Raw genomic sequence first — 26,369 nt, 5'->3', positions numbered from 1 at the left:
TCCCACTCTCTCCCTCACTCCCCACACCCTTTAATATCCCACCCAGTCTAATCCCACTCTCCCCCTCACTCCCCGCACCCTTTAATATCCCACCCAGTCTAATCCCACTCTCCCCCTCACTCCCCACACCCTTTAATATCCCACCCAGTCTAATCGCACTCTCCCCCTCACTCCCCGCACCCTTTAATATCCCACCCAGTCTAGTCCCACTCTCCCCCTCACTCCCCACACCCTTTAATATCCCAACCAGTCTAATCCCGCTCTCCCCCTCACTCCCCTCACCCTGTAATATCCCACCCAGTCTAATCCCACTCTCCCCCTCACTCCCCTCACCCTGTAATATCCCACCCAGTCTAATCCCACTCTCCCCCTCACTCCCCGCACCCTTTAATATCCCACCCAGTCTAATCCCACTCTCCCCCTCCCCTTTAATATCCCACCGAGTCTAATCCCACTCTCCCCCTCACTCCCCGTACCCTTTAATATCCCACCCAGTCTAATCCCACGCTCCCCCTCACTCCCTGTATCCTTTAATATCCCACCCAGTCTAATCCCACTCTCCCCCTCACTCCCCGTACCCTTTAATATCCCACCCAGTCTAATCCCACGCTCCCCCTCACTCCCTGTATCCTTTAATATCCCACCCAGTCTAATCCCACTCTCCCCCTCACTCCCCGTATCCTTTAATATCCCACCCAGTCTAATCCCACTCTCCCCCTCACCCTTTAATATCCCACCCAGTCTAATCCCACTCACCCCTCACTCCCCGCACCCTTTAATATCTCACCAAGTCTATCCCCACTTGCCCCCTCACTCCCCACACCCTTTACTCTCTCACCCAGTCTAATCCCACTCTCCCCACACCCTTTAATATCCCACCCAGTCTAATCCCACTCTCCCCACACCCTTTAATATCCCACCTAATCTAATCCTGCTCTCCCCCTCTCTCCCTACACCCTTTAGTATCCCACCCAGTCTAACCCCACTCTCCCCCTCACTCCCCATACCCTCTAATATCGCACCCAGTCTAATCCCACTCTCCCTCTCGCTCCCCACACCCTTTAATATCTCACCCAGTCTAATCCCACTCACCCCCTCACTCCCCGCACCCTTTAATATCCCACCAGTCTAATCCCACTCTCCCCCTCACTCCCCGCACCCTTTAATATCCCACCCAGTCTAATCCCACTCTCCCCCTCACTCCCCGTACCCTTTAATATCCCACCCAGTCTAATCCCACTCTCTCCCTCACTCCCCACACCCTTTAATATCCCACCCAGTCTAATCCCACTCTCCCCCTCACTCCCCACACCCTTTAATATCCCACCCAGTCTAATCCCACTCTCCCCCTCACTCCCCGCACCCTTTAATATCACACCCAGTCTAATCCCACTCTCCCCCTCACTCCCCACACCCTTTAATATCCCACCCAGTCTAATCGCACTCTCCCCCTCACTCCCCGCACCCTTTAATATCCCACCCAGTCTAATCCCACTCTCCCCCTCACTCCCCTCACCCTGTAATATCCCAACCAGTCTAATCCCACTCTCCCCCTCACTCCCCTCACCCTGTAATATCCCACCCAGTCTAATCCCACTCTCCCCCTCACTCCCCTCACCCTGTAATATCCCAACCAGTCTAATCCCACTCTCCCCCTCACTCCCCTCACCCTTTAATATCCCACCCAGTCTAATCCCACTCTCCCCCTCACTCCCCACACCCTTTAATATCCCACCCAGTCTAATCCCACTCTCCACCTCACTCCCCGCACCCTTTAATATCCCACCCAGTCTAATCCCACTCTCCCCCTCACTCCCCGTACCCTTTAATATCCCACCCAGTCTAATCCCACTCTCGCCCTTGCTCCCCGTATCCTTTAATATCCCACCCAGTCTAATCCCACTCTCCCCCTCACCCTTTAATATCCCACCCAGTCTAATCCCACTCACCCCTCACTCCCCACACCCTTTACTATCTCACCCAGTCTAATCCCACTCTCCCCACACCCTTTAATATCCCACCCAGTCTAATCCCACTCTCCCCACACCCTTTAATATCCCACCCAGTCTAATCCCACTCTCCCCTCACCCTTTAATATCCCACCTAGTCTAATCCCGCTCTCCCCCTCTCTCCCTACACCCTTTAGTATCCCACCCAGTCTAACCCCACTCTCCCCCTCACTCCCCATACCCTCTAATATCGCACCCAGTCTAATCCCACTCTCCCTCTCGCTCCCCACACCCTTTAATATCTCACCCAGTCTAATCCCACTCTCCCCTCACTCCCCACACCCTTTAATATCCCACCCAGTCTAATCCCACTCTCCCCCTCACTCCCCGTACCCTTTAATATCCCACCCAGTCTAATCCCACTCTCCCCTCACTCCCTGTACCCTTTAATATCCCACCCAGTCTAATCCCACTCTCCCCGTACCCTTTAATATCGCACCCAGTCTAATCCCACTCTCCCCTCACTCTTCAATATCCCACCCACTCTAATCCCACTGTCCCCTCACTCCCTGTACCCTTTAATATCCCACCCAGTCTGATCCCACTCTCCCCTCACTCCCCGTACCCTTTAATATCCCACCCAGTCTAATCCCACTCTCCCCTCACTCTTCAATATCCCACCCAGTCTAATACCCTTGATCCTATTTGCACTGTTTGTCTCAATATCCTTCCCTGGGAACCTAATCCTCGACTGCATTCCGCTTTGGGTGAAGAAGTTCCCTCGGACGCCTCCTGTTTAACCTGTGCCCCCAGGGATTTGAACTCTTCAGTATGAGGAATAATTTCTTTGGATCAGGTTTGTTAATTCCCTTCAGAATCTGAAAATCCTCAGTGAGTTTGCCTCAAAGTCTCTCCTGCAAACAACTCATTAACTCGACACAAGAATGGTCACAGCCTCTGGGACAGGAACGTTGGTAGATTCCTCGCTTGGATCACCACCCGGCTGGAGTCCTGAACCCTGGGCCACATTCTATAGAGGCCGCAGCACAGACACTCCACCTTACAGATGGTTCAGCATTCGTTTCTCGTTCTAATATTCAATCCCAATATTTGTGCGGCTCTCATTTAATCGAGTTAATTCATTCACCTTTAACTGCTTTCACAGAGTCTGTTCCACAAACCTGTTAATCTGTGGGGGAAAAATTCATGATCTTGAGACTTTGTTTGAAGTCTGTGTCTGCTGATGTTAACCTGTTTAAACCAGGAGAAAAGGTGACGGGAGATCTCAGGGCACAAGCCTGGAAACTGTAGAAGGTAAATTTAACAGCCGACATCGGGAAGAGCTTGGAACTGATTTTATGGGATCTTAGTCTAGGATTGGCTCAGTCTGATATATAAATGCAAGTCTTTCTTTCAGTGGCTGTAAAGTTAATGTGCCCCATTTGTCTGAAGGGTACAATTTTAGAAACCATTCATTGCAATGTTCAGAATGATTCTCCGATCTAGTGGCTCCTGTATTGGACACCCACTAGCAGTTGTCATTTCCTGTTATTTGCGGGTGGGTAGAGTGGAACACCTTGTGGGGTAGCACTAGTGCTATGTCACCTGATACTCATTTTTTAAAAAGAGCTTCCGGATTAATGCTGAGGCCCTCTTCCTTGAGCACGGAGACACCTTTGGTACCTTACCCATGTGGTCATTCTTCATGTTTGAGCCTAGATGGTTAGTATTTGCACTGTTTGACCAAGACAGTTACAGTTGAGCCTAATCAAAGAATCATGCAATAATACAGCACAGCAGGAGGCCATTCGGCCCACCGTGTGTGTGCCAGCTCTTTGGTTCCACTTCCCCAGCTCTTTCCCCATAGCCCTGCAAGTTTATCCACGTCGAGTATTCATCCAATTGCCTTGCCAGATGTTCACAGACATTTTCCAGCAGGCTCAAGGGGCCAAATGGCTTACTCCTGCTCCTATTTCTTTGTCACTGGATCAATATCCTAGAATTCCCTACTTCACATCATTGTGAGGACGCCAACAGCCCAGGGACTGCAGCAGTTCATGGAGAAGGCCCACGACCACTTTCTTGGCAACTAGGAATGGGCAATAAATGGAGCCTTGCCAATGTCTCCCACATCCCGAGAACCAATTTAAAAAACAAGATTATTGAGTAAAAATAAAGAACTCAGGATGTCCCAAAGCGCTTTACAGCCAATGAAGTACTTTTTGAAGTGGAGTCACTGTTGTAATGTAGGAAACGTGGCAGCCAATTTGCGCACAGCAAGCTCCCACAAACAGCAATGTGACAATGACCAGATCATCTGTTTTTAGTGATGTTGTTTGAGGGATAAATATTGTCCAGGACACCGCGGAGAACTCCCCTGCTCTTCTTCAAAATAGTGCCGTGGGATCTTTTACATCCACCTGAGAGCAGACGGGGCCTCGGTTTAACGTCTCAGATTGGTTCAGTGGTAGTAAACAGTTTGATGATTTCACTGTTGTAAGGATTTAATTGTGTTTAGGATGGTTCTAATTTCCATCTGCACAAACATAGAAAGCATTAAACACCTGTCCAGAGATAGCAGAGGGCACTTTAATACAATGTATCGGTCATATGATGAGCTTTCAAATCAAATATCACTGCTTCACTGCACTCTTCTCGTTGCATCAAGTTCTCCATCTTGCTGTTATGCTCAATATGACAGGATAACAAGATGGCTGGGAATGAGGACAGCCTTCCAGCCTGTCCTAGCTCCTCCATGCAGAAAGAGCCCAGAGTCCCCCCATCACAGTATCCAAGATTTCCCCCAGTACCCAAAGTGGAGTCCATTCCGCACGTTGACCACGCCATGTGTGGAGTCGGCGAAGGGGAACGGCAGCTTGACACATCCCAACAAGGAAGGAGGAGACTCCATGGGCTGCATGACTAGGCTCACCAACAAGGGAAGGCTGGCAACCTGCCTCCTGCCACCTGCCTTGCTGCTCGGCCATGGTGTGCTGCACCCAAGGGCAGTCAAGCAAAAATACACAATGGCAGGGTTGGTGTATGCAAAAGCAACACATGACAGGACAGTAGTGTTAAATTCACTTGTTTACCAAGTGTGATGGGACAGTGGTGTATCCCTAACCCAGAACCGCAAACACAAACTGAACAAGTGTGATGGGACAGTGGTGTATCCCTAACCCAGAACCGCAAACACAAACTGAACAAGTGTGATGGGACAGTGGTGTATCCCTAACCCAGAACCGCAAACACAAACTGAACAAGTGTGATGGGACAGTGGTGTATCCCTAACCCAGAACCGCAAACACAAACTGAACAGTGTGATGGGACAGTGGTGTATCCCTAACCCAGAACCGCAAACACAAACTGAACAGTGTGATGGGACAGTGGTGTATCCCTAACCCAGAACCGCAAACACAAACTGAACAGTGTGATGGGACAGTGGTGTATCCCTAACCCAGAACCGCAAACACAAACTGAACAGTGTGATGGGACAGTGGTGTATCCCTAACCCAGAACCGCAAACACAAACTGAACAGCAGCAACCTTATTAAAATGAGCCCAAGTATTTTTAGAAGCACCTCTCTGAGAAATTGCTTGACATTTTCCCTGCAGTTTCAGCACCACAGCTGCTAATCGACTTCTCAAACCCTCTGTGTGATTCATTGCCATCCTGCTCCCCATAGACCAACTTATACAAAACACCGTTTCCATCCAGCCTGACTCTGACCTTTTCTTTCAATTCATTCTCCACCTTCCCAAATAAACAAATGTATCTGCTGACCTCCTCCTCTGCCTGTCAATCACCTCCTCTGCCTGTCAATCACCTCCTCTGCCTGTCAATCACCTCCTCTGCCTGTCAATCACCTTGTAATTAATGTCCGATATGTTACAGGACCCTGTCAGGTGATGGCACTATCCAGTGACCCGAAGCAAAGACATTTTTGCAAACACACACTCAGCTCCCAGACATTTTTTAGTTCACCTGTAGATGTGTACCACATACAAGATGCACTGCAGCAACTCGCCAAGGCTTCTTCGACAGCACCTCCCAAACTTGTGACCTCTACTGCCTAGAAGGTCAAGGGCAGGAGACACATGGGAACACCACCACCTCCAAGTTCCCCTCCAAGTCGCACACCATCCTGACTTGGAAATATATCGGCCGATCCTTCATCGGCGCTGGGTCAAAATCCTGGAACTCCCTCCCTAACAGCACTGTGGGAGCACCTTCACCACACGGACTGCAGCGGTTCAAGAAGGCGGCTCACCACCACCTTCTCAAGGGGCGACTCGGGATGGGCAATAAATGCTGGCTTGCCAGCGATGCCCACATCCTGAGAATGAATAGATTTTTTAAAAAGCTGATTGGGTTCAGTCCTGTTCTGGGTCTGTAACTCCTGATTCTCCGACCTTAGAATTACAATCGAATTTCCAGTCTAATTTCATTCACCGGCAGCTCGAGGAACAGCATCTCAATGTTCCATCAGGCACTTTACAACCTTCCGGACTCAACATTGAGTTCAACAACTTCAGATCATAACCTCGGCCCCCATTTTCTCAGACAGCAGCTGTTGCTGATTCTGCCGTTCCCATTTACACCTCCTCTAGACCCATCTTTTGTTTCTTCACTTGTCCCATTACCGTCTCCCTTCGCCTCGCACCATCACCCCTTTGTCACTACTCTCTCCCGCCTTCCGCCCAATCACAGACCTTCCCCTTTGTTCTTTCCTCCCCCGCCCTTACCTAAAACCTGTCACATCTCGAACTTTTTCCAATTCCGATGAAAGATCATCGATCTGAAACATTCCCTCTGCTCCTCTCCACAGATGCTGCCTGACCTGCTGAGTGTTTCCAGCATTTTCTGTTCTCAGTTTAGCTCAGCCCCTGCTCCCTGTTATTTGCCTAAAATGATATGTATATAATGATTATTTTTTAAATTCCAGTTTAGTGCAATTTACTAAATTTAGTGCAAATTAGTTCTGAATTCTGGGCAGTTTTGCAGAGAGGGCTCAGGGGATTGACTGCTGGGATCAGGCGTGAGACCATCAAACCCAGTCAGGACCCTACAGCCAGTGGTCGAGGGGACCCTTACCACACCAGGCTGGGCGGAGGTGAAAGGTTAATGTCTGCCCAGTGTTGGGGGAGGAGGCTGCTCAGTGGTAACTAGAAGGGTCATTTCATTCTGTGGTTTTAACCTGTGGAGCCTCTGGTGAGGAAATGATCCCCGATTCCTGTAGGTCTCTTCCCCAGGAAGTTCAGGATGTGAGAGTGGGAATCAGACGGATTCTAACACTTCAAGTCATCCGTTCATCATTTAAAGAAGGAATTCCCTGGAACCAGGGACTGATTCCAAGCTCCTCCCCCTGCTCTGTAAAGCCAGCGTTTTACTGTCCTATTTTACAATGAACTGATTACCTGACCCTCTCCCGAATCTGGATTGTTCCAGTGATCACTCTGTCACCAATATGTAACATTGGAAATTGATCAATACTGATGTTGAAATGTCTGATTCTATGAATGGAGACAGTCCCATGTGGTCCTGATGTCAGGACGAGCTCGTTCATCCTGCTTCGCTGACATGTTTAACCATTGCCAGCAGCGAGTGAGTGAAGCAGATGATTCTGGCTCGCTGGTCTAGTGCTGTGTGACTGATCTCTGTGTCCTCCCTGCCCCGTCTACCATGTTATTAAAATGCTGCTTTGCCAGAGTTTGCTGTCTGATTAAGGTGGAGCCGCCATGAATTAGCGAAGGGTCCAAGGCTGATAACCTGCAAACGAGTAATGAAGTCCCCGATGCTGGGGATTTGATGAGTCCCTCAGTGTCAGAGACATCTCCCAGCAGCATTCAGTGAGAATGGGCTGTGCGAGTCTGTCCCTATCTCAGACACAGTCTGGCCCTATTTCAGACACAGTCTGGCCCTATCTCAGACACAGTCTGTCCCTATCTCAGACACAGTCTGGCCCTATCTCAGACACAGTCTGGCTGCTGCCTCATTCGTTAGACCCTCCTCGACCAGCTCCTTCTGGGGCAGCCTCATATCTGAGTAATCTTCCATCACAATTAAACTAATGTTACTGAGCACTCTGCCTGTTAAACTCGGATTCACTCCCTCTCCATCTTGTGGGGAGTCCAGATTGCTGGAGTTTTTGTGTTCTGCCAACTTGAGATTGGCTGGTTCTACCTCTAGTGTTGAACTTGGATTGGTCGGGCTGCTTTCCTTTGTAGAATATTGGTTGGTTCTTTCTCCTTGGTTATTTTGCGCTGAACACGGATTGGCTGTTTCTTGATGATATCCTGAACACGGATTGGCTGTTTCTTGATGATATCTTGAACACGGATTGGCTGTTTCTTGATGATATCTTGAACACGGATTGGCTGTTTCTTGATGATATCTTGAACACGGATTGGCTGTTTCTTGATGATATCCTGAGTTTGGATTGGCTGTTTCTTGATTATATCCTGAACACGGATTGGCTGTTTCTTGATGATATCCTGAGTTTGGATTGGCTGTTTTTTTGTGGGGTCCTAAATTGAAGATGAGCACATTTTTCTGCAGCTTTGATTCCGACTCCGTGTGGTCCAAGTGTCCAGTGCCCCTGGCACACTGACTGCCCATCACCCCTCCCTGTTCCTGCAACTCGGCTAAAGCCTTAGCTAAAAGGAAAATAAAATGAGAAAAATCGACATCACATTTGAGATTGAATCTGAAGTCAAACAATCAACTATAACAAGATCCAAACATTTCCCTCTACATCAACAACAACAATAACTTGTATTTATATAGCGCTTTTAATGTAGTAAAACGTCCCAAGGCGCTTCACAGGAGTATTATAAGACAAAAAAAAAATTGACATCGAGCCACATAAGGAGAAATTAGGGCAGGTGACCAAAACCTTGGTCAAAGAGGTAGGTTTTAAGGAGCGTCTTAAAGGAGGAAAGAGAGGTGGAGAGGTGCCCTCTGCCTCACATCTAACATTCTACAGACAGTGTAGAAGGAGCTTTACTCTGTATCTAGCCCGTGCTGTACCTGCCCTGGGAGTGTTTGATGGGACAGTGTAGAGGGAGCTTTACTCTGTATCTAACCTGTGCTATACCTGCCCTGGGAGTGTTTGATGGGACAGTGTAGAGGGAGCTTTACTCGCTATCTAACCCGTGCTGTACCTGCCCTGGGAGTGTTTGATGGGACAGTGTAGAGGGAGCTTTACTCTGTATCTAACCCGTGCTGTACCTGCCCTGGGAGTGTTTGATGGGACAGTGTAGAGGGAGCTTTACTCTGTATCTAACCCGTGCTGTACCTGCCCGGGGAGTGTTTGATGGGGACAGTGTAGAGGGAGCTTTACTCTGTATCTAGCCCGTGCTGTACCTGCCCTGGGAGTGTTTGATGGGACAGTGTAGAGGGAGCTTTACTCTGTATCTAACCTGTGCTATACCTGCCCTGGGAGTGTTTGATGGGACAGTGTAGAGGGAGCTTTACTCTGTATCTAGCCCGTGCTGTACCTGCCCTGGGAGTGTTTGATGGGACAGTGTAGAGGGAGCTTTACTCTGTATCTAACCCGTGCTGTACCTGCCCTGGGAGTGTTTGATGGGACAGTGTAGAGGGAGCTTTACTCTGTATCTAACCCGTGCTGTACCTGCCCGGGGAGTGTTTGATGGGGACAGTGTAGAGGGAGCTTTACTCTGTATCTAGCCCGTGCTGTACCTGCCCTGGGAGTGTTTGATGGGACAGTGTAGAGGGAGCTTTACTCTGTATCTAACCTGTGCTATACCTGCCCTGGGAGTGTTTGATGGGACAGTGTAGAGGGAGCTTTACTCTGTATCTAGCCCGTGCTGTACCTGCCCTGGGAGTGTTTGATGGGACAGTGTAGAGGGAGCTTTACTCTGTATCTAACCCGTGCTGTACCTGCCCTGGGAGTGTTTGATGGGACAGTGTAGAGGGAGCTTTACTCTGTATCTAACCCGTGCTGTACCTGCCCTGGGAGTGTTTGATGGGACAGTGTAGAGGGAGCTTTACTCTGTATCTAACCCGTGCTGTACCTGCCCTGGGAGTGTTTGATGGGACAGTGTAGAGGGAGCTTTACTCTGTATCTAACCCGTGCTGTACCTGCCCTGGGAGTGTTTGATGGGACAGTGTAGAGGGAGCTTTACTCTGTATCTAACCCGTGCTGTACCTGCCCGGGGAGTGTTTGATGGGACAGTGTAGAGGGAGCTTTACTCTGTATCTAACCCGTGCTGCACCTGCCCTGGGAGTGTTTGATGGGACAGTGTAGAGGGAGCTTTACTCTGTATCTAACCCGTGCTGTACCTGCCCGGGGAGTGTTTGATGGGACAGTGTAGAGGGAGCTTTACTCTGTATCTAACCCGTGCTGTACCTGCCCTGGGAGTGTTTGATGGGACAGTGTAGAGGGAGCTTTACTCTGTATCTAACCTGTGCTGTACCTGCCCTGGGAGTGTTTGATGGGACAGTGTAGAGGAGTTTTACTCTGTATCTAACCCGTGCTGTACCTGCCCTGGGAGTGTTTGATGGGACAGTGTAGAGGGAGCTTTACTCTGTATCTAACCCGTGCTGTACCTGCCCTGGGAGTGTTTGATGGGACAGTGTAGAGGGAGCTTTACTCTGTTTCTAACCCGTGCTGTACCTGCCCTGGGAGTGTTTGATGGGACAGTGTAGAGGGAGCTTTACTCTGTTTCTAACCCGTGCTGTACCTGCCCTGGGAGTGTTTGATGGGACAGTGCAGAGGGAGCTTTACTCTGTATCTAACCCGTGCTGTACCTGCCCGGGGAGTGTTTGATGGGACAGTGTAGAGGGAGCTTTACTCTGTATCTAACCCATGCTGTACCTGTCCTGTGAGTGTTTGATGGGACAGTGTAGAGGGAGCTTTACTCTGTATCTAACCCGTGCTGTACCTGCCCTGGGAGTGTTTGATGGGACAGTGTAGAGGGAGCTTTACTCTGTATCTAACCCGTGCTGTACCTGCCCTGGGAGTGTTTGATGGGACAGTGTAGAGGGAGCTTTACTCTGTATCTAACCCGTGCTGTACCTGCCCTGGGAGTGTTTGATGGGACACTGTAGAGGGAGCTTTACTCTGTATCTAACCTGTGCTGTACCTGCCCTGGGAGTGTTTGATGGGACAGTGTAGAGGGAGCTTTACTCTGTATCTAACCCGTGCTGTACCTGCCCTGGGAGTGTTTGATGGGACAGTGTAGAGGGAGCTTTACTCTGTATCTAACCCGTGCTGTACCTGCCCTGGGAGTGTTTGATGGGACAGTGTAGAGGGAGCTTTACTCTGTATCTAACCAGTGCTGTACCTGCCCTGGGAGTGTTTGATGGGACAGTGTAGAGGGAGCTTTACTCTGTATCTAACCCGTGCTGGACCTGCCCTGGGAGTGTTTGATGGGACAGTGTAGAGGGAGCTTTACTCTGTATCTAACCCATGCTGTACCTGCCCTGGGAGTGTTTGATGGGACAGTGTAGAGGGAGCTTTACTCTGTATCTAACCCGTGCTGTACCTGCTCTGGGAGTGTGTGATGGGACAGTGTAGAGGGAGCTTTACTCTGTATCTACCTGCGCTGTACCTGCCCTGGGAGTGTTTGATGGGACAGTGTAGAGGGAGCTTTACTCTGTATCTAACCCGTGCTGTACCTGCCCTGGGAGTGTTTGATGGGACAGTGTAGAGGGAGCTTTACTCTGTATCTACCTGCGCTGTACCTGCCCTGGGAGTGTTTGATGGGACAGTGTAGAGGGAGCTTTACTCTGTATCTAACCCGTGCTGTACCTGCCCTGGGAGTGTTTGATGGGACAGTGTAGAGGGAGCTTTACTTTGTATGTAACACCGTGTTGTACATTACATTGAAATGGAAAAATTCTGGCTCCTGCACACTAGGTTGGTCCCTATTTCTAGTGATGTGCCTGTTATTTATAATTGGGCTCTTTCTTGCCAAAGGCAAGATAGTGTCAAAGGGCACAGTGTGAATGGGCACAGTGTGAATGGGCACAGTGTGAATGTGCACTGTGTTAATGGGCACAGTGTCAATGGGCAGAGTGTCAATGGGTACAGTGTGAATGGATACAGTGTCAATGGGTACAGTGTCAATAGGCACAGTGTCAATGGGCACAGTGTCAATGGGCACAGTGTCAATGTGCACTGTGTCAATGGGCACAGTGTCAATGTGCACTGTGTCAATGGGCACATTGTCAATGGGCACAGTGTCAATGGGTAGAGTGTCAATGGGTACAGTGTCAATGGGCACAGTGTCAATGGGCACAGTGTCAGTGGGCACAGTGTCAATGGGCACAGTGTCAATGGGCACAGTGTCAATGGGCACAGTGTCAATTGTACAGTGTCAATTGTACAGTGTCAATGGGCACAGTGTCAATAGATACAGTGTCAATGGGTACAGTGTCAATGGATACAGTGTCAATGGGTGCAGTGTCAATGGATACAGTGTCAATGGGCACAGTGTCAATTGTACAGTGTCAATGGGCACAGTGTCAATGGATAGTGTCAATGGGCACAGTGTCAATGGATACAGTGTCAATGGATACAGTGTCAATGGGTACAGTGTCAATGGGCAGAGTGTCAATGGGTACAGTGTCAATGGGCAGAGTGTCAATGGGTACAGTGTCAATGGGCACAGTGTCAATGGGCACAGTGTCAATGGGCACTGTGTCAATGGGCACAGTGTGAATGGATACAGTGTCAATGGGCACAGTGTCAATGGGCACAGTGTCAATGGGCACTGTGTCAATGGGCACAGTGTCAATGGGCACTGTGTCAATGGGCACAGTGCCAATGGGCAGTGTCAATGGGCACAGTGCCAATGGGCACTGTGTCAATGGGCACAGTGCCAATGGGCACAGTGCCAATGGGCAGTGTCAATGGGCACAGTGTCAATGGGCACAGTGTCAATGGGTACAGTGTCAATGGGTAGAGTGTCAATGGGCACATTGTCAATGGGCACAGTGTCAATGGGTAGAGTGTCAATGGGTACAGTGTCAATGGGCACAGTGTCAATGGGTACAGTGTCAATGGGTACAGTGCCAATGGGTACAGTGTCAATGGGTACAGTGTCAATGGGCACAGTGTCAATGGGTAGAGTGTCAATGGGTAGAGTGTCAATGGGTAGAGTGTCAATGGGCACAGTGTGAATGGGCACAGTGTCAATGGGCACAGTGTCAATGGGCACAGTGCCAATGGGCACAGTGCCAATGGGCAGTCAATGGGCACAGTGTCAATGGGCACAGTGTCAATGGGCACAGTGCCAATGGGCAGTGCCAATGGGTACAGTATCAATGGGCACAGTGTCAATGGGAACAGTGTCAATGTGTACAGTGTCAATGGGCACAGTGTCAATGGGCACAGTGTGACTGGTTACAGTGTCAATGGGTAGAGTGTCAATGGGCACAGTGTGACTGGTTACAGTGTGAATGGGCACAGTGTGAATGGGCACTGTGTCAATGGGCACTGTGTCAATGGGCACAGTGCCAATGGGCAGTGTCAATGGGCACAGTGTCAATGGGCACAGTGTCAATGGGCACAGTGCCAATGGGCACAGTGCCAATGGGCAGTGTCAATGGGCACAGTGTCAATGGGCACAGTGCCAATGGGCAGTGTCAATGGGCACAGTGTCAATGGGCACAGTGTCAATGGGCACAGTGCCAATGGGCACAGTGCCAATGGGCAGTGTCAATGGGCACAGTGTCAATGGGCACAGTGCCAATGGGCAGTGTCAATGGGCACAGTGCCAATGGGCACTGTGTCAATGGGCACAGTGCCAATGGGCAGTGTCAATGGGCACAGTGCCAATGGGCACTGTGTCAATGGGCACAGTGCCAATGGGCACAGTGCCAATTGGCAGTGTCAATGGGCACAGTGTCAATGGGCACAGTGTCAATGGGCACAGTGTCAATGGGCACAGTGACAATGGGCAGTGTCAATGGGTAGAGTGTCAATGGGCACAGTGTCAATGGGCAATGTCAATGGGTAGAGTGTCAATGGGCAGAGTGTCAATGGGCACAGTGTCAATGGGCACAGTGTCAATGGATACAGTGTCAATGGGCACAGTGTCAATGGCACAGTGTCAATGGGCACTGTGTCAATGGGCACAGTGTCAATGGGCAGAGTGTCAATGGGCACAGTGTCAATGTGCACAGTGTCAATGGGCACAGTGTCAGTGGGTACAGTGTCAATGGGCACAGTGTCAGTGGGTACAGTGTGAATGGGCACAGTGACAATGGGCACAGTGTCAATGGGCAGTGCCAATGGGTAGAGTGTCAATGGGTAGAGTGTCAATGGGCAGAGTGTCAATGGGTAGAGTGTCAATGGGCACAGTGTCAATGGGCACAGTGTCAATAGGCACAGTGTCAATGGGCACAGTGTCAATGGGTAGAGTGTCAATGTGCACTGTGTCAATGGGCACAGTGTCAATGGGCACAGTGTCAATGGATACAGTGTCAATGGGCACAGTGTCAATGGGCACTGTGTCAATGGGCACAGTGTCAATGGGTAGAGTGTCAATGTGCACTGTGTCAATGGGTACAGTGTCAATGGGCACAGTGTCAATGGGCACAGGGTCAATGGGCACAGTGTCAATGGATACAGTGTCAATGGATACAGTGTCAATGGGTAGAGTGTCAATGGGCACAGTGTCAATGGGCACAGTGTCAATGGGCACAGTGTCAATGGATACAGTGTCAACGGATACAGTGTCAATGGGCACAGTGTCAATGGGCACAGTGTCAATGGGTACAGTGTCAATGGGCACAGTGTCAATGGGTACAGTGTGAATGGATACAGTGTCAACGGATACAGTGTCAATGGGCACAGTGTCAATGGGCACAGTGTCAATGGGCACAGTGTCAATGGGTACAGTGTCAATGGGCACAGTGTTAATGGGTACAGTGTGAATGGGTAGAGTGTCAATGGGCACAGTGTCAATGGGCACAGCGTCAATGGGCACAGTGTGAATGGGCACAGTGTGAATGGGCACAGTGTCAATGGGCACAGTGTCAATGGGCACAGTGTCAATGGGTAGAGTGTCAATGTGCACTGTGTCAATGGGTACAGTGTCAATGGGCACAGTGTCAATGGGCACAGTGTCAATGGATACAGTGTCAACGGATACAGTGTCAATGGGCACAGTGTCAATGGGCACAGTGTCAATGGGCACAGTGTCAATGGATACAGTGTCAATGGGCACAGTGTCAATCGGGCACAGTGTCAATGGGTACAGTGTCAATGGGCACAGTGTCAATGGGTACAGTGTGAATGGATACAGTGTCAACGGATACAGTGTCAATGGGCACAGTGTCAATGGGCACAGTGTCAATGGGTACAGTGTCAATGGGCACAGTGTCAATGGGTACAGTGTGAATGGGTAGAGTGTCAATGGGTACAGTGTCAATGGGCACAGTGTCAATGGGCACAGTGCCAATGGGCAGTGTCAATGGGCACAGTGTCAATTGGCACAGTGTCAATGGGCACAGTGTGAATGGGCACAGTGCCAATGTGCACAGTGTCAATGGGTAGAGTGTGAATGTGCACTGTGTCAATGGGCACAGTGTCAATGGGCACAGTGTCAATGGATACAGTGTCAATGGGCACAGTGTCAATGGGTACAGTGCCAATGGGCACAGTGCCAATGGGTAGAGTGTCAATGGGCACAGTGTCAATGGGTAGAGTGTCAATGGGCACAGTGTCAATGGGTACAGTGTCAATGGGTAGAGTGTCAATGGGCACAGTGCCAATGGGCAGTGTCAATGGGCACAGTGTCAATGGGTAGAGTGTCAATGGGCAGTGTCAATGGGCACAGTGTCAGTGGGTACAGTGTCAATGGGCACAGTGTCAATGGGTAGAGTGTCAATGGGCACAGTGTCAATGGGCACAGTGTCAATGGGTACAGTGTCAATGGGCACAGTGTCAATGGGTACAGTGTCAATGGATACAGTGTCAATGGGTAGAGTGTCAATGGGTACAGTGTCAATGAGTACAGTGTCAATGGGCACAGTGTCAATGGGTAGAGTGTCAATGGGTACAGTGTCAATGGGCACAGTGTCAATGGGCACAGTGTCAGTGGGCACAGTGTCAGTGGGCACAGTGTCAATGGGAACAGTGTCAATGGATACAGTGTCAACGGATACAGTGTCAATGGGTAGAGTGTCAACGGGCACAGTGTCAATGGGCACAGTGTCAATGGATACAGTGCCAATGGGCAGAGTGTCAATGGATACAGTGTCAACGGATACAGTGTCAATGGGCACAGTGTCAATGGGCACAGTGTCAATGGGTACAGTGTCAATGGGCACAGTGTCAATGGGTAGAGTGTCAATGGATACAGTGTCAATGGGCACAGTGTCAATGGGCACAGTGCCAATGGGCAGTGTCAATGGGCGCAGTGTCAATGGGCACAGTGTCAATGGGCACAGTTTCAATGGGTACAGTGCCAATGGGCACAGTGTCAATGGGTAGAGTGTCAATGGGCACAGTGTCAATGGGTACAGTGTCAATGGGTAGAGTGTCAATGGGCACAGTGCCAATGGGCAGTGTCAATGGGCACAGTGTCAATGGGTAGGGTGTCAATGGGTACAGTGTCAATGGGCACAGTGTCAGTGGGTAGAGTGTCAATGGATACAGTGTCAACGGATACAGTGTCAATGGGCACTGTGTCAATGGGCACAGTGTCAATGGGTACAGTGTCAATGGGCACAGTGTCAATGGGTAGAGTGTCAATGGATACAGTGTCAATGGGCACAGTGCCAATGGGCAGTGTCAATGGGCACAGTGTCAATGGGCACAGTGCCAATGGGCACAGTGTCAATGGGTAGAGTGTCAATGGGCACAGTGTCAATGGGTACAGTGTCAATGGGTAGAGTGTCAATGGGCACAGTGTCAATGGGCACAGTGTCAATGGGTAGAGTGTGAATGGGCACAGTGTCAATGGGCACAGTGTCAGTGGGTAGAGTGTCAATGGGCACAGTGTCAATGGGCACAGTGTCAGTGGGTACAGTGTCAATGGGCACAGTGTCAGTGGGTACAGTGTGAATGGGCACAGTGACAATGGGCACAGTGTCAATGGGTAGAGTGTCAATGGTTAGAGTGTCAATGGGCAGAGTGTCAATGGGTAGAGTGTCAATGGGCACAGTGTCAATGGGCACAGTGTCAATGGGCACAGTGTCAATGGGTAGAGTGTCAATGTGCACTGTGTCAATGGGCACAGTGTCAATGGGCACAGTGTCAATGGATACAGTGTCAATGGGCACAGTGTCAATGGGCACTGTGTCAATGGGCACAGTGTCAATGGGTAGAGTATCAATGTGCACTGTGTCAATGGGTACAGTGTCAATGGGCACAGTGTCAATGGGCACAGTGTCAATGGGCACAGTGTCAATGGATACAGTGTCAATGGATACAGTGTCAATGGGTAGAGTGTCAATGGGCACAGTGTCAATGGGCACAGTGTCAATGGGCACAGTGTCAATGGATACAGTGTCAACGGATACAGTGTCAATGGGCACAGTGTCAATGGGCACAGTGTCAATGGGTACAGTGTCAATGGGCACAGTGTCAATGGGTACAGTGTGAATGGATACAGTGTCAACGGATACAGTGTCAATGGGCACAGTGTCAATGGGCACAGTGTCAATGGGTACAGTGTCAATGGGCACAGTGTTAATGGGTACAGTGTGAATGGGTAGAGTGTCAATGGGTAGAGTGTCAATGGGCACAGTGTCAATGGGCACAGTGTCAATGGGCACAGTGTCAATGGGTAGAGTGTCAATGTGCACTGTGTCAATGGGTACAGTGTCAATGGGCACAGTGTCAATGGGCACAGTGTCAATGGATACAGTGTCAACGGATACAGTGTCAACGGATACAGTGTCAATGGGCACAGTGTCAATGGGCACAGTGTCAATGGGCACAGTGTCAATGGATACAGTGTCAATGGGCACAGTGTCAATGGGCACAGTGTCAATGGGTACAGTGTCAATGGGCACAGTGTCAATGGGTACAGTGTGAATGGATACAGTGTCAACGGATACAGTGTCAATGGGCACAGTGTCAATGCGCACAGTGTCAATGGGTACAGTGTCAATGGGCACAGTGTCAATGGGTACAGTGTGAATGGGTAGAGTGTCAATGGGTACAGTGTCAATGGGCACAGTGTCAATGGGCACAGTGTCAATGGGCACAGTGTGAATGGGCACAGTGCCAATGTGCACAGTGTCAATGGGTAGAGTGTGAATGTGCACTGTGTCAATGGGCACAGTGTCAATAGGCACAGTGTCAATGGATACAGTGTCAATGGGCACAGTGTCAATGGGTACAGTGCCAATGGGCACCGTGTCAATGGGTAGAGTGTCAATGTGCACTGTGTCAATGGGCACAGTGTCAATGGATACAGTGTCAATGGGCACAGTGTCAATGGGCACAGTGTCAATGGGTACAGTGTCAATGGGCACAGTGTCAATGGGTACAGTGTGAATGGATACAGTGTCAACGGATACAGTGTCAATGGGCACAGTGTCAATGCGCACAGTGTCAATGGGTACAGTGTCAATGGGCACAGTGTCAATGGGTACAGTGTGAATGGGTAGAGTGTCAATGGGTACAGTGTCAATGGGCACAGTGTCAATGGGCACAGTGCCAATGGGCAGTGTCAATGGGCACAGTGTCAATGGGCACAGTGTCAGTGGGCACAGTGTGAATGGGCACAGTGCCAATGTGCACAGTGTCAATGGGTAGAGTGTGAATGTGCACTGTGTCAATGGGCACAGTGTCAATGGGCACAGTGTCAATGGATACAGTGTCAATGGGCACAGTGTCAATGGGTACAGTGCCAATGGGCACAGTGCCAATGGGTAGAGTGTCAATGGGCACAGTGTCAATGGGTAGAGTGTCAATGGGCACAGTGTCAATGGGTACAGTGTCAATGGGTAGAGTGTCAATGGGCACAGTGCCAATGGGCAGTGTCAATGGGCACAGTGTCAATGGGTAGAGTGTCAATGGGCAGTGTCAATGGGCACAGTGTCAGTGGGTACAGTGTCAATGGGCACAGTGTCAATGGGTAGAGTGTCAATGGGCACAGTGTCAATGGGCACAGTGTCAATGGGTACAGTGTCAATGGGCACAGTGTCAATGGGTACAGTGTCAATGGATACAGTGTCAATGGGTAGAGTGTCAATGGGTACAGTGTCAATGGGTACAGTGTCAATGGGTAGAGTGTCAATGGGCACATTGTCAATGGGCACAGTGTCAATGGGTAGAGTGTCAATGGGTACAGTGTCAATGGGCACAGTGTCAATGGGCACAATGTCAGTGGGCACAGTGTCAATGGGTACAGTGTCAGTGGGTACATTGTCAATGGGCAGAGTGTCAATGGGCACAGTGTCAATGGGTACAGTGTCAATGGGTACATTGTCAATGGGCAGAGTGTCAATGGGCACAGTGTCAATGGGTACAGTGTCAATGGGTACATTGTCAATGGGCAGAGTGTCAATGGGCACAGTGTCAATGGGTACAGTGTGAATGGGCACAGTGTCAATGGGCACAGTGTCAATGGGCACAGTGTCAGTGGGTACAGTGTCAATGGGTACAGTGTCAATGGGTACAGTGTCAATGGGCACAGTGTCGATGGGTACAGTGTCAATGGGTACAGTGTCAATGGGCACAGTGTCGATGGGCACAGTGTCAATGGGTACAGTGTCAATGGGCACAGTGCCAATGTGCACAGTGTCAATGGGCACAGTGTCAATGGGCACAGTGCCAATGTGCACAGTGTCAATGGGTACAGTGTCAATGGGTATTGATTCAGAAGAGAATCCAGGCCAATATTTCATCAATATCACTGATAATCTGATAAGGTTGGAACAGAAAGAGAAAGTGAAGTTTGATTCACCCCTGGGGTCATTGACCAGAGGCTTAGTGAATGGTTCTTTTATGACATCATTCACTTAGCAACTTGGAATAACCAATCATCTTCTGTTATTTGCATAACAACAAATGATCTTAATGCGACCATGTGTTCGGCTTCGGCACAAGGATTGGCTGTCTGTACATATCCAAAACTAAACCAGACACTCCGCAATTCTTAGTCCCGCCATGTGGATTTCAGTAATTCAGGATTGCAGTGAGTCTACATCAGCAGCAGAACCAGCCTCGGAACCTGGGGAAATATTGTTGGGTTTTGAAGTGAGCATCTTAATCACTTGTGTTCCCAGTCACGCAGCAACAGTTGGATGTTGGAGGGTAAATGTGACAGGGTCAGGAACCGGTTAGCAGAAGCCGGTTAGCAGAAACCGGTTAGCAGAAGCCGGTTAGCAGAAGCCGGTTAGCAGAAGCCGGTTAGCAGAAACCGGTTAGCAGAAGCCGGTTAGCAGAAGCCGGTTAGCAGAAACCGGTTAGCAGAAACCGGTTAGCAGAAGCCGGTTAGCAGAAGCCGGTTAGCAGAAACCGGTTAGCAGAAGCCGGTTAGCAGAAACCGGTTAGCAGAAACCGGTTAGCAGAAACCGGTTAGCAGAAGCCGGTTAGCAGAAGCCGGTGCGTTTGGCCGTTAGTTCTGCGTATTTTACCTGCCATGACTTTGCTGCGCTGAGATGCTTCAGTCGCGAGAGCGTACGACAGACTAATAATCCGATCCCTCTCTCTTTCTCCCCGGTGCATGGCTTGGTCTGAAGGGGCCCAGCCTCCAGCTACACTAGGACTAAAATTACAAAGAAATAGATATTTACTTTCTGTGAACTCCTGTCCTGACGGGGCAGACTCAGGCAGGAGAAACCCTGAGACCCAGATTACAAATAGACCTGGGCAACTGGGGCAATGAGGCATCATAGGCAACACTGATGCTCACTTCAACTAACGGGTGCAGGAACCCACACTGAACCCCAGTAACACTAACTGGTTTGGGAGTGTGATGTTCCACAGGGACAGTATAAGGCGATCGGAGGCACCTCTGATCACAAAATCGCTGAGCAGGATCAGGAGGCCCTGTTGGTTCTGTAGCTCGGGGGAAAGGGCTGAGACACGAGTGTTTGTGTTTGTGTTGTGCAGCTACTCAATGGGTGAGTTTGAAAGTGAGCAGCTTATGGTGCTGTGGTCGGAGCTCGTGTCCCCTGGAGGTTGGACTGAGGTGTCGAATTGTCCATCAGATTGGAGGGAGGGGAATTGATTGGTGTTTGTTATATCAGGGGATCAAATTATAATGGAACACAGAAATGAGCAGGTGGGAGTCGGTCTGAAGGCCAACATCTGATACAAATAAGAAACGTTTCTAAGGGCTCATTTTGTGAGGCGAGTGATTGGGCAGGAGCATGAGTTACAGATCGGCCCCTCACACAGAGACACTGTCAAAGACAACACATTATCGCACAGCTCATTAGTGTTTGGACACAAACAGTTAAACAGATTATATGGTTAAACGGATTATACGGTTAAACGGATTATACGGGCCATTGATTGACCCTCGGCCCTGGACTGACCCTGGGCCATGGATTGACCCTTGGCCGTGGATTGACCCTGGGTCACGGATTGACCCTCGGCCCTGGACTGACCCTGGATCACGGATTGACCCTTGGCTGTGGATTGACCCTTGGCCGTGGATTGATCCTGGGTCACGGATTGACCCTCGGCCCTGGATTGACACTCGGCCCTGGACTGACCCTGGGCCATGGATTGACCCTTGGCCGTGGATTGACCCTGGGTCACGGATTGACCCTCGGCCCTGGACTGACCCTGGATCACGGATTGACCCTTGGCCGTGGATTGACCCTTGGCCGTGGATTGATCCTGGGTCATGGATTGACCCTTGGCCGTGGATTGACCCTGGGCCGTGGATTGACCCTGGGTCACGGATTGACCCTCGGCCCTGGACTGACCCTGGGCCACGGATTGACCCTGGGCCACGGATTGACCCTGGGTCACGGATTGACCCTCGGCCCTGGATTGACCCTCGGCCCTGGATTGACCCTGGGATTGTTCTCCTTAGAGCAGAGAATGTCAAGGGCGGTGGAAGTAGATTCAATAACAACTTTCAAATTCTTCTTCTTCTTATCGTGTCTACACACTGTTCCCTTTGGGGAACTGTATGAAGTGGTGGAAGGATTTCTGGCCGCGTTAAACGCTCCTTCCGTGACCGTAACCATCTTCATACCAGCCATTAGGGTGGTTAGTCCTATGGCGGGAGGGTTTTACGGGCTCCCACAACCCATACGGGGGGGGGGGCCACCCACACCCACGGACGCAAGTATCCCGCCGGATGTCAACCCAGAATTTAGAGCCGGAGCTCCGACTCCACTTGCCGGGACTGTCTGGAGCGCGGTTCGAAACCCTTCACCTTCTGGCCCAGCGGCGGGGATGCTTACCGCTACGCCAAAGGCCCACTCCTAAACTTACAAATTGAATTGGATAAATACCTGAAAAGGAAAAATTTGCAAGGTTATGGCAAAGGAGCAGGGAGTGAGACTAATTGGAGAGCTCTTTCAAAGAGCCGGCACAGGCACGATGGGCCAAATGGCCTCCTCCTGTGCTGTGTGACTCTGCACTCCTCACCTGGTCTTCGCGATCATGGTCTTGATTTTCTCCAGTGTTCTTTGCTTCTCCTGCAGTTGTTCTGGGCTGAGGGGAGGGTCGGGATTCACATCGATATATCGTGTCGTTATGACGACTTTACTTGGTTTACACTGTAAATAATGTAAAATTACTCATTGTATTTGTTGGGCAGGTCCTGACTCACAGTGAAAATCAGTAGGTCCATCTGCACGAGTTTGTTTCTTCACACCCCCCCTCTCTCTCTCTCTCCCCCTCTCACTCTCCCCCTCTCTCACTCTCTCCCCCTCTCTCTCACTCTCTCCCCTCCTCTCACTCTCCCCCCTCCCTCTCACTCCCCCCCTCACTCTCTCTCCCCCCTCTCACACTCCCCCCTCTCTCACTCTCTCCCCTCCTCTCACTCTCCCCCCCTCCCTCTCACCCTCCCCCCTCCCTCTCACTCTCCCCCCCTCCCTCACTCTCCCCCCTCTCACTCTCACTCTCCCCCCTCCCTCTCACTCTCCCCCTCTCACTCTCTCCCCCTCACTCTCCCCCCTCTCTCACTCTCTCCCCCTCTCTCACTCTCTCCCCCTCTCTCTCCCCCTCTCCTCTCTCTCTCCCCTCCTCTCACTCTCCCCCCTCCCTCTCACTCTCCCCCCCTCCCTCTCACTCTCCCCCTCTCACTCTCACTCTCCCCCTCTCACTCTCCCCCCCTCTCACTCTCTCCCCCTCTCTCTCTCCCCCTCACTCTCTCCCCCCCTCTCTCTCTCTCCCCCTCTCTCTCCCCCTCTCTCACTCTCTCCCTCTCTCCCTCTCACACTCTCTCCCTCTCACTCTCTCTCCCTCCCTCTCACTCTCTCCACCTCTCTCTCCCCCTCACTTTCTCCCCACTCTCTCTCCCTCACTCTCCCCCCTCTCACTCTCTCCCCCCTCTCACTCTCTCCTCCACTCTCACTCTCTCCCCTCCTCTCACTCTCTCCCCCCTCTCTCTCTCCCTCTCCCCCTCTCACTCTCTCCCCCTCTCTCTCTCTCCCCCCCTCTCTCTCCCCCTCTCTCTCTCTCCCCCCTCACTCTCTCACTCTCCCCCTCTCCCTCTCACTCTCTCTCCCTCTCTCTCTCCCTCCCTCTCACTCTCTCCACCTCTCTCTCTCCCCTCACTTCTCCCCCACTCTCCCCTCTCTCACTCTCCCCCCTCTCACTCTCTCTCTCCCCCTCTCACTCTCTCCCCTCCTCTCACTCTCTCCCCCCTCTCTCTCCCTCTCCCCCTCTCACTCTCCCCCTCACTCTCCCCCCTCCTCTCACTCTCCCCCCCTTTCCCCCTCTCACTCTCTCCCCTCCTCTCACTCCCTCCCCTCCTCTCTCTCTCTCCCTCTCCCCCCTCTCACTCTCCCCTCACTCTCCCCCTCCTCTCACTCTCCCCCCCTCTACTCTCTCCCCTCCTCTCACTCTCTCCCCTCTCTCTCTCTCCCCCTCTCACTCTCTCCCCTCATCTCACTCTCTCCCCCACTCTCTCTCTCCCTCTCCCCCTCTCACTCTCCCCCTCACTCTCTCCCCCCCTCACTTTGTCCCCTCTCACTTTCTCCCCCCTCTCACTCTCTCTCTCTCACTCTCTCCCCTCCTCTCACTCTCTCCCCCTCTCACTCTCTCTCCCCCTCTCTCTCTCCCCCACTCTCTCTCCCCCTCTCACTGTCTCCCCCACTCTCTCTCTCCCTCTCACTGTCTCCCCCGCTCTCTCTCTCTCCCTCTCCCCCCTCCTCTCACTCTCTCCTCCCCCCCCTCACTCTCCCCCCCTCTCACTCTCCCCCCCCTCTCCCCCCTCACTCTCTCCCCCCTCTTTCCCCCTCTCTCACTCTCTCCCCCTCTCGGCCAACTTGTGGCTCAGGGTCTAACCCTATGAAGTGGTGTAACAGTCATTGTTGTCAATGTTCGGTGGCCCAGTGCCTAATTGGCACTGGCATCAGCTGGTGCAGTACTGAAACACACAAACCCCAAGGTGCCAGGATCAAACCTGCTCGGAGCTGCGTCAGCCCACCTCAGTTGGGGTTCCTGCCCCTAAATCTGTCCCACTGCCCCCTGCTGGTGAGTGAGGTGTCGGGTGACGGCAGAAGTGTGGGAAACTCGCACCTCTTTTCTTACAACGCGATTATTTTCTCGGGTCTGGCTTTCTGTCCTCCCCGGCGGTGCCGATATCATTGTCACCAATTTGCTTGACGCGGTCACGTTTGGTGTTACGGGCGTCTCTGGTGCAGCCGTTGGTCTTGTGGTAACAGTTGGGGTGTTTCCTGGTCTGGTCTCAGAGGCCACCACACTGGCAGTGAGATGGGCACCCGCTGAATGGCTGGTCAGTGGTCTGTTGGTCCGAAGGGTCCCGGCGAGCAGTCTTGATGTCCCTGTCGCCTGCTCTGTGGCTGATCCTCTCTGAGAAGTCAACAAACATGGTCTGAATGTGAAGCCAATGTTACTCACTCCCGATCATGAGTTGAAACTTTCTTACTGATCTTGCTCTAGATTAAGATCCAAACAAGGATCTAATACATAAACACTCTTAATTTCTGTAAACAACAACTTATACAGTGCCTTTAATGTAGTAAAACGTCCCAAGGTGCTTCACAGGAGCATGATTAGATTTGACACCGAGCCACATAAGGAGATATTAGGACAGGTGACCAAAAGCTTGGTCAATGAGGTCGGTTTTAAGGAGCCTCTTAAAGGAGGAGAGGCGGAGAGGGTTAGGGAGGGAATTCCAGAGCTCAGGGCCCAGACAGCTGGGATCGGGGATGCTCAAGAGGCCAGAATTGGAGGAGGGCGGAGATCGCAAAGGGTTGTGGGGCTGAAGGAAATTACAGAGATAGGAAGGGGCGAGGCCATGGAGGGATTTGAAAACAAGGATGAAAATTTTAAAATGGAAGCGTTGCTGTAAACTGTAATTCTGCTATACAGCTCCAGTCCAATTCCTCGCTCAACCATTAAAATAACTCCCAGGACTCTCCAAAATCTTCCAGAAAGGATTGGCCATTCTGCAGTATATATAGTTATAAAAATATAGATGTAGGAAGGTGAGTTAAGCTGATGCAACTCACTGGATATTAGCTGAAAGCAGAGAACTGAACAATATAATTGTGTATAAACACCAACCACTGGGGGCAGGAGCAAGCTCGGAAGCTACAGTTTATTTCCTGGGTTCAGGCAACACTTGCTAACTATTCAAGATTGCTTTTTTTCTCAAATATACTAAAGAGAGAGATTTTCACCTCAGTGAGATGGATGTAAATAACTTCATACTGTCAGCACAGACTGGAGGCGCAAACAGACACTGCAATCATCCTGTTCGGGACGGTGTTAACCCAGGCGGCACTTACCATTATTGGTGACACTGCCACACTTCTTTGGGCCAGCGTGGCTGCCCTGGGCTTCTCCTTGAGCTGTGCTTCCTGGTGTCGTTTCATTCGTTCCATCTGCTCCTCTGCACTCATCTTTCCTTTCCTGCTTACGCCCCCGACGGTCAGTGTGTGTTGCCCCTGGCGACACAAAGACAGAACAATACGGATTTTACATTATGTGCTGCGGTATCTCTGCTGTAATAGCATGCAGACCTTTCATTCTTTTATTCCTCCGTGGAGTCTGTGACAAGGAAAGTTTGTTCATTCCCCACTTTTATTTGACAAAAATAAGAATGATTCCAGTGGAGAGACTGGAGAAGCTGGGGTTGCTCTTGGAGCAGAGAAGGTTAAGGGGGAGATTTAATAGAGGTGTTCAAAATCATGAATGGTTTTGATGGAGTAAATAGGAAGAAATTGTTTCCACTGACAGGAGGATCGGTCACCAGAGGAAGCAAACTTAAGATAATTGGCAAAAGAACCAGAGGCGACATGAGGAGAGGTCTTTATACGCAGCGAGTTGT

General features: G+C 50.8%; 1 protein-coding gene across 6 annotated transcripts in view; it reads right to left on the bottom strand.

The window, feature by feature from the left end:
* Positions 1-4,516: 4,516 nt before the first annotated feature.
* Positions 4,517-26,369, bottom strand: part of LOC147099685 (pleckstrin homology domain-containing family A member 7-like) — a 137,465-nt gene continuing 115,612 nt past the window's right edge. For 5 of the 6 annotated variants that reach the window (XM_085969055.1, XM_085969050.1, XM_085969051.1 and 2 more), the window contains 5 exons: positions 25,828-25,986; positions 24,593-24,886; positions 22,493-22,623; positions 20,518-20,648; positions 4,517-8,606 (listed from right to left, as the gene is read on the bottom strand). In XM_085969055.1, the coding sequence (XP_085825181.1) occupies positions 7,915-8,606; positions 20,518-20,648; positions 22,493-22,623; positions 24,593-24,886; positions 25,828-25,986 (1,407 nt within the window). In that variant the 3' untranslated portion in view covers positions 4,517-7,914. The remainder of the gene's footprint in view (positions 8,607-20,517; positions 20,649-22,492; positions 22,624-24,592; positions 24,887-25,827; positions 25,987-26,369) is intronic. The other variant, XM_085969056.1, reaches the window with a different exon arrangement.

This window comes from Somniosus microcephalus, chromosome 28, assembly GCF_052327205.1.
Source record: "Somniosus microcephalus isolate GS21.2 chromosome 28, FLI_Smic_1.0, whole genome shotgun sequence".
Classification (NCBI taxonomy): domain Eukaryota; kingdom Metazoa; phylum Chordata; class Chondrichthyes; order Squaliformes; family Somniosidae; genus Somniosus; species Somniosus microcephalus.
This window is presented reverse-complemented; position numbering and strand designations above follow the sequence as displayed.